This window comes from Micropterus salmoides, unplaced genomic scaffold (assembly GCF_014851395.1).
Source record: "Micropterus salmoides isolate LMB-PRFRI ecotype aquatic unplaced genomic scaffold, ASM1485139v1 Ms_hic_scaffold_20, whole genome shotgun sequence".
In the NCBI taxonomy this organism is placed as follows: domain Eukaryota; kingdom Metazoa; phylum Chordata; class Actinopteri; order Centrarchiformes; family Centrarchidae; genus Micropterus; species Micropterus salmoides.
In genome coordinates, this window is record NW_024041151.1 from 3,073,532 (window position 1) to 3,089,319 (window position 15,788).

At 39.6% G+C, this 15,788-nt stretch overlaps 1 protein-coding gene across 1 annotated transcript in view; it reads left to right on the forward strand.

Moving 5' to 3' along the window:
* LOC119914966 (NACHT, LRR and PYD domains-containing protein 12-like) overlaps positions 1-15,788 on the forward strand; it is a 54,870-nt gene that overhangs the window by 34,236 nt on the left and 4,846 nt on the right. Inside the window, exons 8-10 of the mRNA XM_038734511.1 lie at positions 6,284-6,457; positions 7,130-7,303; positions 7,967-8,135. Coding sequence (XP_038590439.1) covers positions 6,284-6,457; positions 7,130-7,303; positions 7,967-8,135 — 517 coding nt within the window. The remainder of the gene's footprint in view (positions 1-6,283; positions 6,458-7,129; positions 7,304-7,966; positions 8,136-15,788) is intronic.

The window sequence follows — 15,788 nt, forward strand, 5'->3', positions numbered from 1 at the left end:
TTGTTTTCTGGACATAATAGTGCTGTCAACATTAAAACAGCTCTTTTTAAAGTTTGTCAAGAGTTTGGCTGATTTATCTAAGCGGCAACCTCCGTCTCTCACAAGTATCTGAAACTGCAATTCATCGAGTGGCCACTTGAGGCTGGCTGCAGAAGGGAGTCGATCTCCATTGACCCCCATGTTAAAATGCCCAACTTTACAGCAGAATAAAACATGTTTACAGCCTGGTTCAAAAAATGGTTTTAGTGCATATCATTATTTTTGCCTTTCGTGACAACTGTGAGGGGGGTGAATTTTTTATAACTTACCTGTTTAAATTATATTAAGCCTTAAAGTTCTGCATTATTAGGGGCGTGGCCGCTTTGATTGACAGGCGCCATTAGCCGCTGCCACTGCTAGCACTCGGTCCGCCGTCTGTTAGCCTCACTCAGCTACACGGAGCTCTGAGGCTCAGCCTGTCGGAGCTTTTTGGGCATTTCTACATGCAGATACCGGATGAATAATGGCAGGCTGTGCAGTTCATTGGAGAGAGAACCTCCGGGAAATCCGTGTTCTATTTGGTGAGTGAAATTCCTGTATTTTATTTATGTGTTAACATTTAACAGGTATCGGCATATAGCTTGTTAGCTTAACGTTAGTTCGCCAGATACGAGCAGCCCCAAGCTGCTAAGTATGTAAGTAAGTAAGTTAGTATGTTCTAACCGCAGCTTTTAATGAGTCAAAGACAAGTCAGTAAGAAGGGAGACGCCAAAATGTAACGTTATTAGATTAACCTTAGTGTTAGACATTAGGGTGATAATGCTTTGAAGAAAAGACCTCTGTGTGAAGTGGTAATTAAAGGCTCAGCTCTCAGTTAGCTGACGTTATGTTAACGGTAACTTTTACTAACGGGCGATGTGAGATTTAGCTACGTCCTGTAACGGAGTCACTGTTCAGTTAGATACTATTATAAGTGGCTGCACCTGATCCCGATGGACAAGAAGGGTTTAAAGGCAGAGAGCCGAGAGGGGAGCAGCTGCGGAGTTCTGCCTGAAACTGTCACACCGAGGAGCACCGATGACACTATTTAAGACCGTTTAGAGTCATCAATAAGTTATTACACCCAGTACATGTAGCATTCCTTGAGATTCAGCAAACAATCTGAGGTGATAACTGAATTTGATCAGTGACGTTTCTGATGAGGAGCTTAAGAGGTGGATGCATAATTCGGCAGAACAGCTGTTGTAGGCTACCTGCAGAGATCTTCATCCACCTTTTTTGTCAGCATATAATGCGCGTTATGCCTGCAGACAGGTAGCTTTGCTGTAACGAGAGCGATAGTTTAGTTAAGGCTAGAAATTAGGTGTGCGAGAGCCGCCTCTGAGTTTGTTTGGTGGGTTAGAATTTGCCAAAAAATGTAGTACATTTCAATAAGAAATATATAATAAGATCCTTACAATAAACGTTCAATAAGATCTGACTTGAGTAGTTATTGTTGCACAGTGTCCAGCAGAAAACCGTATATTGCACATATTAGGAAACAGTGTATTTACACATTGCCACCACTAATTACTGTCACATGCCAGAGAGGTTTTCATGCTGAGGTGATCTCAGATTTCAGCAGCTTTATGGCACTTTGGAAGAAGCTGCTTAACTGTCTACCCATTGTTGTCTTTACAGGTGCCAGAGGAGCTGATTGCAGAACCCTCCAGATGTGATTAGCTGTGTCCAGCTCTTCAGGAGAGAACAGCTCCAGCTTCCAGCTCTTCAGCTCCTGCTTTGCGCAGCCTTTTCTTTGTACTCACAACACCTGAACACTACTGATGTGAAATTATGACACAGGGTTCTAAACACATTTCAGGTCATACAAAACTACTTTTACATTTGTAACCTTTTAATATTGATGTTTTCATGAATGCAAGACAAGAGTTTAATTTATTGAACTGTAGCATGGCTAAATTGTTTATGAATTTTAATACATTTATGAGAATTAATACCCGATTATGAATTTTCATATTCATAAAATCTAAAAAATATTCCTCGTTTCAGGTCTCCGAGTCTCCGGACCTCTAGGTAGCTTTTAATAATTATACAATTATTACTAGTGATCAGTTAATAATCGCTAATAATTATCTTAAATCAATCAGTCAGTCTCATATCTAAAGGGTCAATTCTCTTGGCCGGGACGTGGAAATAGGCAACACACACAGTTTCCTGATTACAGTGAATTTATTAATAACTAAAGTTAAGTAAAGCGATATAAACGGGTGGTTAAATACAGGGAAAATAAACAATGGCTGAACAATGAGCAATGGAGGTTCAATTGTGGGAAGCATGTGACTCATACAGCAGAGGAGAACTAATGAAAGTAAGCTATGAGTTTAGGAGTTAAAAGGAAATATTAACATTACGGGACATCTCTGACTACAGAATGTTTGTTTGTTTATTTTTGGTCTTACGGCTTGTCGAGGGCCTGCTTTGGCCTGTTGCACGGGTCCCATGCTAGCTGTCCGATCCTGGCTTTTTGCTAGGGATTCTCTGGGGTTCTCCGTGTCTGAAAACGCCCTCCTCCGTCTGGCAATTCGGCTGTTTTCAGGTTTCCTTCGTTGCCGCTGGCGAGACCACGTGGCTTGGTCTGACCTCGGTGAAGTTAGCTCGACGAAAAAGATTAAAATGGAACTTGGTCGTTCCTGAATTAGTCCAGTGTAACTTAACGGACTGATAACTTTAACAAAACAATAGAAAGAAAGAAAATAAAACAAACTGAGGGGCAGATCGATGTCGTGGCACGCGTGTAGCTTCAAGCGAACAAAGGCCTGTTGCACTGACCGACTCTTAGGCGTTGCCCGGAGAGGCACGCCGGACGCGTGCCGAAGCGTCCAGAGAGCAGAGCGGAAGGCCAGGGCACGGGGGGAGGAGAAGAGCAGAGAGCCGAGAGAGAGCGAACAACGTCGCGTGTCGCTCTTTTGTTGCCTGGGGCGTGGTTCCCCAGAGGGCGTTTCAGGTTTCCCGAGGGACTGCCTTTCTAAACTTAATGTCTAAAAGAAAAAAAGAAATCTATTTGCACGTATTATAATCAAATATTTTCCACAATCAAACCTCAATGGTCAAACGGTTGTACCGTTCTAAGTTAAGCATTTGGTAACAGGAAACAATTGTCACATTATTGGTCAGGATATTTATACATTGACTGCATTTCCAACACTGGTATTTAATACTTATTTCGTCCACTTGGGGGAGCTCAGGTTACATGAGGAAAGCTTAGATTAACCCAAAACAATCTTTCCTTAGCAAATGGGGAATTCAACCTTAAATTCAAGCTGGATAATTACTAGAGTATAGTATGACATTTCTTTATCATCATTTCTAAAGGAATTTTGTGAGAAAGTATTGTGAACAAGCATTGGTTACACATTAGATGACGGAGTGTCTTGCTGAAAAAAAAAAACACTGCAAAAGTAACTTATTTAGATTCTTCTCAGCACTAATATCAACAGATAGCAGATTTTTGGAGACTGCAGTCTTTGGTTATTTAAAGTTCGGCTTCCTGGGTTATGTCACACTTTGGTGAGACAAGGAGTATCCCTTTACGTGTGGGGGGGGCAGTTTTGATAGGCTGTTCAGGGAAATGCTAATCGCTGGTTAGTGTCCCTTTTGTCAGTTTAACAGTCAGGCAACACTTTATCAGCTTCGTATATCAAAAAGGCGCCAGTTTTACGATCAACTGCCCAGGCATAGCAGTTAAAGAAAACAACTTTCCACCCCCACTTCCGTTGGGGTCTCTTCAGCAGTCTGTTGAAAGTTGATCTTTAACCCCCCTGCTCCTCTCTGGGAGAGGAAAAGAGGAATTTGGAGTAGCTCCAAATTTATTCAATATAAAATGCACAAATCCACACCGTTGTCCCACTACAAAACTATTGCTTTTGTATTAGGAATACTTTGTTATAAAGTGTATCAGACTAATTATACATAATAAAATCATTCTTCATTCATCATCAGTTTAATATTTTAATTTTAAATAGTGTGATCTAAACATAATATATTATAGTTAACAGCTGTAAATGAAAATATTAAGATGTTATTTATATTTTACATATATGTCAAAAAATGAAAGGTTGATGTTATATACGGTTTTATTTTTACATTTCTTTAAGAGACAAATGTGACATTGACTGAGAAGTTACTCTGTTGTGGAAAAGAATTATCTGCACACTGAATAGTTCAAGCCCTGTACGAGGTGTCATTGCAACCTCTGAGAAGATCTCGTGTGGTTTACATTGTATAGACTCACCTATTTACTACAGAGTTTGCAACGTCATAATAAATACCACCTAGTGGGATTCATAATTACTCTGTGCAGATCAATAAATTCTTCAGGTGATTAAAAAATATAAATTAAATACAGCTTATCATTTTGGTGAAGTTAATTTTCTAACGTAATTTAATTAAAAAATTGAATCTTTGATATTTTCTAGATTCATTACACAAAGCGAAGCATTTCAAACCCTTTTTGCTTTCATCTTAATTTACGGTTTACAGTTAATGGAAATAAAAACTCCACTAACTCAAAATGTATAAACATTTTAGAATTGCCTAAATACATTTCTGTATTATAAATTATACAGAAATGTCAACTGGAGAAGAGCTCTCTAATCAGCTAATTAACTCAAAACACCTGCAAGGGCCCTTTTGAAAGTGGTCGGGAAGGTTCCTGAAGCCAGAGAAGCATTTATCACATGAGTGATTGTCGGGACCACAGTAGGAGATATGGCTTGGAGGAGATTCGTAGGAATCGGGTCCAGTGGGCATGTAGTTGGACGGCTACGGGTCAAGAGTTCTGATACTTCGCTCTCTGTGAGAGGAGTAAACGAGGAGAGTGAAGAACCACTGACCTGGGAGGGCAGAGGAAAAGATGTAGTAGGACTGCTACAATGGTTGAGTTTGAGTGTTTCAGAGAATTGGCTAGTTATAGCCTCCACTTTGCCTGTAAAGAAGGCAGCAAAGCTATCAGCAAGTTTGTGGGTGGTGGAGGTGGAGGAGGATTTAGCGCTTTAAAAGTGGAAAATAATTTCCTTGAGTCAGTGGCACTGCTTATTCTGTCATTAGCTCCTTAGCATGAGCTAACTCGGTCACATCGAGCTAGGCGGGAGTGGTTTCAGCAACATGTCACCTCAGCTCCACCTACAACCCGCTCCGGGAGTGACGCGCGGTGACACGCTGCCAAGATGGCGCCGGCCAGCTCCTCCAATTTCGTGCTTCAAAATGGCTCTTCATAAACCAACGGGTGACGTCACGGACGCTGCATCCATTTTTATATACAGTATATGGATTTTCCTTCAATGTGCTGCGAAATTAAATCAATATTTATCATTCTGCTCCATGTGTGACACATCTATTTATAAAACATTAAAAGGAGTTCATTTTCAGGAATGTCTTTTTGTACATGACCTTCAGAACAGTGTTTTACAGGAACATATACATTTACACATAAAGCTACACACACACACACACACTGAAACTGCCATACAGCAGCACAGAGACATAGAGGGTGAAGCATATTTCCAAATGCAGCTGTTTGAAGTATCGTGTCTGATCTGTGATCGGTGACACTTTAACATGTGATGATGCTTCCTGTCAGGAAATTATGTCTCTTTGTTTTCTGACTCAACCAGTAAACAGGAGCATAAATAATGCACTATATTTGTACAGGAAGGTACTTGGGTTACATTTAAGATGAAGAGAACAAGGCTCTCACTTTGCTTAGTGCACATTTGATCCAGTTCTAAAGATGATTGAGGATGAAGCTCACAGTCAGTCAGCTCTGTGCTTTGAAATGAGCATCAGAAATGCTGGGACAGGTGTTAAAGAGCTCTGTAAGGTTTTCTATTCACTTAAAGTCTTATTTGTTTACTAGAGTATTATTTATTTCATATTGGCCATTTTAGAAAACATCTAAGTATTTTATAAAAAATTACACCTGATTGTTATGAATTGAAGAAAATGAAAATAAAAGTACCAACATCTCTGATTTGATGATTATTCCAGACTGGCCTGAGATCAGCAGCATGTTATTGATCTGTGTTGACATGAATAGGTGTATGAATGTTGTGCTGACATTTGGATGATGTCTGTAGAAGGCTGACATTATGATGATCCACAATAACACAATGACAAAGTCCCTCTACTCATTTGAGGGAAAAGCTCATTGATTAGGACATAGTAATGTTGAGCTCCACATTTAAAACATGAACACATCTGACTGGATTAGAAATGCATTTTTATCCATAATTTATTCTTTATTCAGATTGAGTTCCTGCTGTTTGTCAGAGATCAGCTGTGCTTCTCTGGCCTCAGCTCTGAAGTTCAACCCCTCCCATCTGAGAGAGCTGGACCTGAGTAACAACAAGCTGCAGGATTCAGGAGTGAAGCTGCTGTGTGGTTTTCTGGAGAGTCCACACTGCAGACTGGAGACTCTGAGGTCAGTTCACTGACTCTCTGTTACTATTGTAGATCTGATATGCTAAATTAACAATTGAACCTAATTTCTGTTCATACAAAACTTCCATCCATAAAATTGTAAATGTCCTTTTGTTCATATTTTCATGTTTCTTGTACTAAATTTAGTCTGCAGTCACAAAGACTTGTTTCTTAAAGAAACTGTATAAAATGTCTGCTGTTAGTCATTAAAGTAAATTAATGTTTCTAATTTTTGGTAAATGGTCACATCTGTATACAGAAGATCCTCTGAACTTATACTGTATTTGTTTTAAACTGATGAAGTTTTCTGCTGAAGTAGAAATATTTCTTTAGTTTCTGTTTATTTCAATGTGTTTTCACAAATAATGTCTGACTGTTGATATCGATCCTTCAGCGTGCGCACACACAGATCAAATCATATTTCCAAATGCATTTACTCCAAGTGGTTCAAAAACGGCATTCAATTTCCTTTGGCTATGCCTTGAATAGGTGTTTTGCAGGAATTTTACAGGAATGGTAAGAGGTTAAAGCACAATGACAAAGTTCTTTTATTCATTTTTGGGAAAAGCTCATTGATTAGGACATAGTAATGTTGAGCTCCACATTTAAAACCTTAACACATCTGATTGGATTAGAAATGAATCTTTACCTCTTTCATTTATTCTTTATTCAGATTGAGCGACTGCAGTTTGTCAGAGATCAGCTGTGCTTCTCTGGCCTCAGCTCTGAAGTCCAACCCCTCCCATCTGAGAAAGCTGGACCTGACTAACAACAAGCTGCAGGATTCAGGAGTGAAGCTGCTGTGTGTTTTTCTGGAGAGCCCACACTGCAGACTGGAGACTCTGAGGTCAGTTCAGTGACTCTCTGTTACTATTGTAGATCTGATATGTTTAATTAACAATTGAACTTAATTTCTGTTCATACAAAACGTCCCTCCATACAGTTGTAAATGTCCTTTTGTTCATATTTTCATGTTTCTTGTACTAAACCTAGTCTGCAGTCACAAAGACTTGTTTCTTAAAGAAACTGTATAAAATGTCTGTTGTTAGTCATTAAAGTAAATGAATGTTTCAAATTTTTGGTAAATGGTCACATCTGTATACAGAAGATCCTCTGAACTAATATTTGTTTTAAACTGATGAAGTTTTCTACTGAAGTAGAAATATTTCTTTGGTTTCTTTTTATTTCAATGTGTTTTCACAAATAATGTCTGATCATTGATATTGATCCTTCAGAACACACTCAGATCAAATCATATTTCCAAATGCATTTACTCCAAATGGTTCAAGAACTGCATTCAATTTACTGTGGATATGCCTTGAATAGGCATTTTGAATGAATTTTACAGGAATGGTAAGAGGTTAAACCACATTGACAAAGTCCCTCTACTCATTTTACGGAAAAGCTCATTGATTAGGACATAGTAATGTTGAGCTCCACATTTAAAACCTGTACACATCTGATTGTATAAGAAATGGATTATTATCTCAATCATTTATTCTTTATTCAGGTTGAGTCTCTGCAGTTTGTCAGAGATCAGCTGTGCTTCTCTGGCCTCAGCTCTGAAGTCCAACCCCTCCCATCTGAGAGAGCTGCAGCTGAGTGAAAATGAGCTGCAGGATTCAGGAGTGAAGCTGCTGTGTGGTTTTCTGGAGAGTCCACACTGCAGACTGGAGACTCTGAGGTCAGTTCACTGACTCTCTGTTACTATTGTAGATCTGAGATGTTTAATTAACAATTGAACCTCATTTCTGTTCATACAAAACTTCCATCCATAAAGTTGTAAATGTCCTTTTCTTCATATTTTCATGTTTCTTGTACTAAATTTAGTCTGCAGTCACAAAGACTTGTTTCTTAAAGAAACTGTAGAAAATGTCTGCTGTTAGTCGTTAAAGTAAATGAATGTTTATAATTTTTGGTAAATGATCACATCTGTATACAGAAGATCTTCTGAACTAATGTTTGTTTTAAACTGATGAAGTTTTCTGCTGAAGTAGAAATATTTCTTTAGTTTCTGTTTATTTCAATGTGTTTTCACAAATAATGTCTGATCATTGATATTGATCCTTCAGAACACACACAGATCAAATCATATTTCCAAATGCATTTACTCCAAATGGTTCAAGAACTGCATTCAATTTACTTTGGATATGCCTTGAATAGGCGTTTTAAATAAATTTTACAGGAATGGTAAGAGGTTAAAGCACAATGACAAAGTCCCTCTACTCATTATACGGAAAAGCTCATTGATTAGGACATAGTAATGTTGAGCTCCACATTTAAAACCTGAACACATCTGATTGGATTAGAAATGGATTTATATCTCTGTCATTTATTCTTCATTCAGATTGTGGGGCTGCAGTTTGTTAGAGATCAGCTGTGCTTCTCTGGCCTCAGCTCTGAAGTCCAACCCCTCCCATCTGAGAGAGCTGGACCTGAGTGACAACAAGCTGCAGGATTCAGGAGTGAAGCTGCTGTGTGGTTTTCTGGAGAGTCCACACTGCAGACTGGAGACTCTGAGGTCAGTTCACTGACTCTCTGTTACTATTGTAGATCTGATATGTTTAATTAATAAATGAACCTAATTTCTGTTTATAACTTCCATTCATAAAGTTTGAAATGTCCTTTTGTTCATAATTTCATGTTTGTTGTACTAAATTTAGTCTGCAGTCACAAAGACTTGTTTCTTAAAGAAACTGTAGAAAATGTCTGCTGTTAGTCATTAAAGTAAATGAATGTTTGTAAGTTTTGGTAAATGGTCACATCTGTATACAGAAAATCCTCTGAACTAATATTTCTTTTAAGCCAGGGCTCAAGGTTAAACCCACCGGGCCAGTGGGTCTGAAACCTACTGGCCCCTAGACATTGTTTAGTGTCCTTCCCTGCAAAAGTTGCAAAACAAAACCAAAGACTGAAATTCTGTTATTTTGTTAACATGTTCGCTTATTTAATAACCTACATCCTGGATCTAAAAACTAAAAAAAATGTAATGTAATTACAGTTAAGATGATTGGAAAGAAAAAAAGTAATATTTCAATTTAAAACAATTTACTTTTAAAACAAAACATACTAACTATGACCTGCTCTCTCTGTACACAGAGCAGTGGATAAGCTACGAGTATGGAAGTTTTAATTGGACTTTAATATTTGTAACCCACAGAAGATAATCCACAAATCTGTACAATGATGCACAAATATTTCACTATCCATAAATGTGTATTTTTACATTTGTGATGTATAAAATGATATCCACAAAAATACAGGGTGATTTGTACATGTGCAATGCATTATGCACATTTGTGTGTCACTTCATGTGAATTTGTAGGTCACGTTACATTTGTGACTTCCTTTTACATATTTGTGGAGTTTTTTCCAATCTGTAGCGCTGAAATCTGTAAAAAGATGTGTAAGTTTAAGAGCAGTTTACTAGCTACACCAGCCAGGGGGTGGTAGCGACATTGCCTCCCATGAGTTGACAGGATAATCACTACACTACTAGCGTCATGCTCATCTGTAGTAGACAACAAGGAAAAGGACTGCAGCCGGGTTTATGGTTTCAACTCGACCAGCTCGTTATTCGGAATCTAGTTCTTCCTTGTCCTCTTCAGGTAAGTCTGCTGTGCAGTTTGGTAACTTTATGTCACCTGTGGTAATTTAGCTGTGTAACGTTTGCCCACGATATGTAACAAGCTAACATGAAATCATTTAGTTCACTTTGAGAGATTTTATGGTTCTCACAGTTATTGGTCATTTACACTACAACTGGAATTAGCATACCAATCACTGTATATTTCCTCCATTTACCACTGTCAGGTGATCAGTAAACTTTTAGCTTCCCCAGAGATGGAATCAGGAGGCTAGGACAATTGGCCTGATTAGTGCAAAATGATCATTAACCTAGAGACAGTAAAACATAATGTCACTGCACTGTGGGGTTGGGTATCATTAAAATTTTTATGATACCAGTACCAAAACCAGTACCCTTAAAGTGATACCAATAGAGTACTTCATTCGATACCTTCCATAAAATGCCACCTGTTGAAGCCATAGTAGTTGATTGGTAGCTTATTATTTTTATTGTTGTTATGGACAAGCAAGGTTATCTATTTAATTTTTTTTCTTGTTTCAAATAACTGCTACATAAAAGTATTGGGAAATTGTCTCAGATCGCTCCCCATCCTAAGTAGTTCATCCTCACCCATAGTATTATACAGGAAAAGACTACAGCTTGGGAATTTTTTTATATTTGAATGACAGAGGTGGAGTGAAATAGTTTAGCGACCAAATAAGATGTGGGAAATGAATTTAAGGTCATTTTTGGTACGTGTGTTGAAAGTAAACAACAGAAAGTTATTTTGTAAACTTTGATCAATAAACTGGAGTGAAAGATCTCCGCGAGTGCTTTTTCCTGTATTGGTGAGTCGCAAACTTCCAAAAAGATGACCGTAACAAGTATAAAAAAAGAAAGGACTCTGTTTAAACAAGTCACTTAACTAAAGACTCACAAAAGAGGAAAAGTGAGGCTGCACATCCAGACAAATCACAGCAACTACACCTAAAGCAGCTGCAGCCTGAGGCTCCGTGAATAAAATCAGCTGATCGCTGCTGCACCTCAAAAGCGTTTAATTGAGGATTTTTTACTGTTTATGGTGCAGGCACATAAGGAAAAAAAGCCGTGCTTTTCTTTTTCTTTTGGTGTGTTGCTTGCATGTTTGGCTGCAACCAAAACCGTATAAATAGTAATTTTTTGCTGCCATCTGGTTACAAAAAGTATGGATTGAAGTACTGGTTTGACTGGAGACGTTTCGATTCTATTCGATACTGGGCTGTTTCAATCAAAACCATAAAGGTATCAAGTAGCAATACCCAGAGGTGTTGCTAGAAATAAAGCTCTACGGGGGGCACAGGCCCCATACATTTTTTTTAATTATGAAATGTGTTAGTATGAGCATTACAAGCTTCCCTTGCTTATCCTCTTATTATTGGCACTGCCATGTCAGAAAGGGCTTCAACAGGATCTTAAACACACATATAATAATAATAATAATAATAATAATAATAATAATAATAATAATCTTTATTTGTAGAGCACTTTTCAAAAACAAGTTACAAAGTGCTTTAACAAGTGTAAAGACAATAATACCCAAAAACAATAATACAGAAGCAATACAAGATAAAAGCAAGAAAACATTGAAAAGACTAAAATACAAGATAAATATAAAATAAGTAAAATAGAATAAAATAAAAGGAATGAAATAAAGTCAAATAAGATCGGGAAAGGCTCTCCCATAAAAGTATGTTTTAAGAAGGGACTTAAAAGAGTTCACTGACTCAGCCGACCTGATTTCCTCGGGCAGGCTGTTCCAGAGCCTCGGGGCCCTGACAGCAAACGCTCGGCCCCCTTTAGTTTTTAGTCGAGACTCTGGAACAGACAACAGACCTCTGCCCGAGGATCTCAAGGTACGTGCTGGTGCGTATGGGACTAAAAGGTCAGAAATATAACAAGGCGAGAGGCCATGAAGAGCTTTAAAAGTGATCAATAGAATTTTAAAGTCAATTCTAAAACATACCGGGAGCCAGTGTAATGAAGCTAAAACAGGGGTAATGTGGGCATTAAAAGGTCATTGGTGACTTTAAGCAGGGCAGTCTCAGTGCTGTGGTACTTCCTGAAACTTTTCAAATATTTTGTTATTTTCCAGTACAGTGAGCAGCTGTTTGGACACAATTCTTTCTAGAATCTTTGCAATAAAAGGCAGTTTTGAAAAGTGGGTTCACGCAAGCCGTTTTAAAATAATCAGGGACACAACCAGTAGATAGGGAGCTGTTGAAAACAGAGATCAAATGGGGTGCAAATTACTTTCAGTAAAAACATCAAGTGGGCTGGAGGACACTCTCATTTGTGATACTGTTTTTAAAAGCTCAGACAAGTCGATGGGATAAAACTGGTTAAAACGCTCTTGTTGCTGGTGAGGAACCTCTGAGTAAGAGGCCACGAGGGTAATAGAGGCTCTGATTGACACCACCTTATTGGTAAAGTAAGATAAAAACAATTCACAGTCATCATTACTTCCAGCTGAGGCACGAGGAGGGGTTGGGTTTACCAGCTGATCCACAGTCTTAAACAGAAACCTGGGATTGTGTTTATGTGTAGTAATGAGTTCAGAAAAATAGTGTGTTCTCGCATCCTTAACCGTGTTATTGTAGTTAATTAATAAATCCTTCAGACTGAGGTAATGGACTTGGAGACTGGATTTTTTCCATCTGCGCTCTGCTTTCCTGCATTCCCTTTTTAGGCTGCGAATGCTGTCATTTATCCAGGGTTGCTTACTAGCTTTAGACGTAGGCCCAACCTTTAGAGGAGCAGTAATATTTAGTGACGACAAGCAGATATGATTGAAGTGATCAACCAGATTGTTGGTGTTGGAATCAGACAGGTGTTGGCTTTGGCTCTGAAAGAATGCGCAAAACTTTGAAACACTTTGTTCATTAAAGATGCGAGAACACACGGAGCTTGGTGAGGCGGCATGAGTAACAGGCGAATCGCAGCTAAAAACAATACATCTGTGGTCAGATATGGTCATGTCCACTAATTCCACAGAGGAAATGCTGACACCCAGGGTAAAAACCAAGTCCAGTGTATGACCACGGTTATGTGTTTGCCCTTTGACATGTTGTTTGAAGTTAAAAGAAGTGGGCATATTTAAAAAGTCAGTTGCATTAACATTGTTGGGGTCATCAACATGAATGTTAAAATCACCACAAAGAACAATTCTGTCATAATTTAAAACCAGAGTAGATAAAAATTCAGGAAGTTCTGGTAAAAATCCTCCAGGCGGTTTTGGGGGGCGATAAATTAACAAGTATGATAGGTTGCAGCCCTCTAACTTTAAGAGTGAGAACTTCAAAGGAGTTAAATTCATCACAGTGTACTTGATGACATTTAAAATGTTTCCTATACACGCTCACTAGCCCACGACCACGACCACTGACCCTCGGTTGACTAAAACAATCATATTGAGGCGGACACAGTTCAGATAGCTGGCTATAGTCATTCATTTGCAACCATGATTCAGTTAAAAACATAAAATCTAGATTTGCAGACAAGATAAAATCATTTAAGATAAAAGTCTTACTTGAAAGTGATCTCACATTGAAGAGAGCCATTTTAAATGAGTTTGTTCTGGGTGCTGGAGTTGGTGCAGTTGTCCTAATCCTTAAGAGATTACTAATATTTCTGTGTGGGATGTGCACATTTCGGTTTACTGGTCTATGCGTGATGATGACAGGAATACAAGTCTGTGGAACAGCGCTGGGAGCAGACGGCTTTACATGCCAGCAGGTGGAGACAGTTGTTTGTGGCAGTGAGGCAGAGATCTGTTCAGGTGGTGCGTCCAGGTGTGCTGCATGAATGATTAGTCATTCACGTAAGTCATGTGTGGACCGCACCACATGCTGTATGTGCACAGCTAACATTTCTGATCCCCATTTGTTTGGGTGAAGTCTGTCTGTATTAAAAAGAGACATTCTTTGCCAGAAAATATTAAAGTTATCCACATAAAACACACGGTGAGCCCTGTAGGCGGACTGGAGCCAGTCGTGGAGGCCGAGGAGTCTACTGAAGCGGCCAGCACCGCGACCGACTGTGGGAATGGGACCAGAGATAAAAACGGACTTTCCACACTGCTTTAAAAAGTTAAAAAGATGGTTAAAATCTGATTTTGTCAGCTCAGACTGCTGAAGAGCTGTGTCATTTGTTCCCACATGGACTATCACTCTTGTGTTGGAGGACGGGAGCGACGGCATCAGGTCCTGGAGTTTTTTTAAAATGTCAACTGTGGTGGCACCGGGGAAGCAGTGAGTGGTAGCGTTAAAGAAACTAATTATTAGTGTGGTTGGGGAGAAACGGGGACGAGGAGATGCCGGTTGTGGGGTTCCAGAGCAGGACTGAGCAGAATTTGCTCCACCACTGCGTGCGGACTGAGGATGGAGTGTGTGAGCTGCCAAGTGTTGTGTTGGAGGAGCAGTAACAGACCTGAGAGAAGGCCGATCAGTCCCAGCGGCAGACCGGCGGCCCAGGCAATCACCGTTTGCCGCCAGTGCAGGAGATGTAGCTGGTGGAGGAGATGCAACAGTGTCGGCAGGCACTATCCGTTGAAAGAGATCCGTATCAGGGAGACTCGAAGCCGCAGGTGCATCCGCTGGATGGACCGTAGTGTCGTCAGACAGGGCTGTAAAGCGGTTGGAGAGGCCGATGTGCGGAGGAGAGGCAGCCCCGTCCGAGCCTCTCTTGCAGCCACAGACCACCACTTCAGCCCAGGTTGACTGATGCTTCGGAGTCGGGCAAGAGGAAAGTCGTGGAAGGGTAGAGGGGTCCCATAGCACGGTGTCCTGGATGTTGGCGGTTGCGCTAAGAGAAACAATCTGTTTGGCTTGTACTGAAGCCACATCCATAAAGCCAGTCAGCAGGGAATCTTTCTCTTTGAGTTCCTCTGAAAGTCATCAGATGTCTTCCATAAGGTCAGCAATCTTCGCTTTCTTAAGGAGTGTGCAGTCCTCATGGGGCAGAGTTATCTCGGCTAGCATAGTCACCGGAGCTTTGTTTTGGTCAGTAGCGCTGATAGCTATTTTACGGTCATCTAGCTTAAAATCCTTATCGGATGACTAAAATCCTTAACCCACGTAAAACTTAAGTTGAAAACTTAAGGTAAATAAAAAGGATATAAAGAATGTAACGAAAAAGTGCACCTACGTCACCACCAGAGCCGGTCCTGACCTCCCTGGGACCTAAAAAATTCTGCTATGGGGCCCTCCTACCTGACTCATGACCCATGTAAACCCTCTTTTAAAACAATATGTCTCAGTAATAAGTCTGAATGGAAACCTATTCTAGAAAAATCCAGTGCTAGTTTGAATGAACCTTTGCACACTAACTCAGTCCTCATAAAGTCTCTTAAGACTGGGGCCAGTCTACTGCTCCATTACAGCCTGAGCTGCTTGTACCTGATGTTGGCTATATATCAAGGGCCTTACTTTTTGCTGAACTGGAAATTTAAGGGCTCAGATTAGGAGTGTAGTGATACACTTGCTCCTGAGATGTGAAGAAGAAGATATTAGAACAAAAATATTACTATTGTAATATGTGATTTGGGGGTTCTGGGGTCCTCCCCCAGAAGATTCTGAGCATCAAACACTTAATTTCCTGCATTCTGGAGACATTTTATGGTTGAAATGTCTTTTATATATATAAAGAGAAACACAACATTCAGGTGTAAGGTGACAATACAAAATATAATGTAATATAGGCTAATGTAGTAATCAGCAACTTTTTGTTA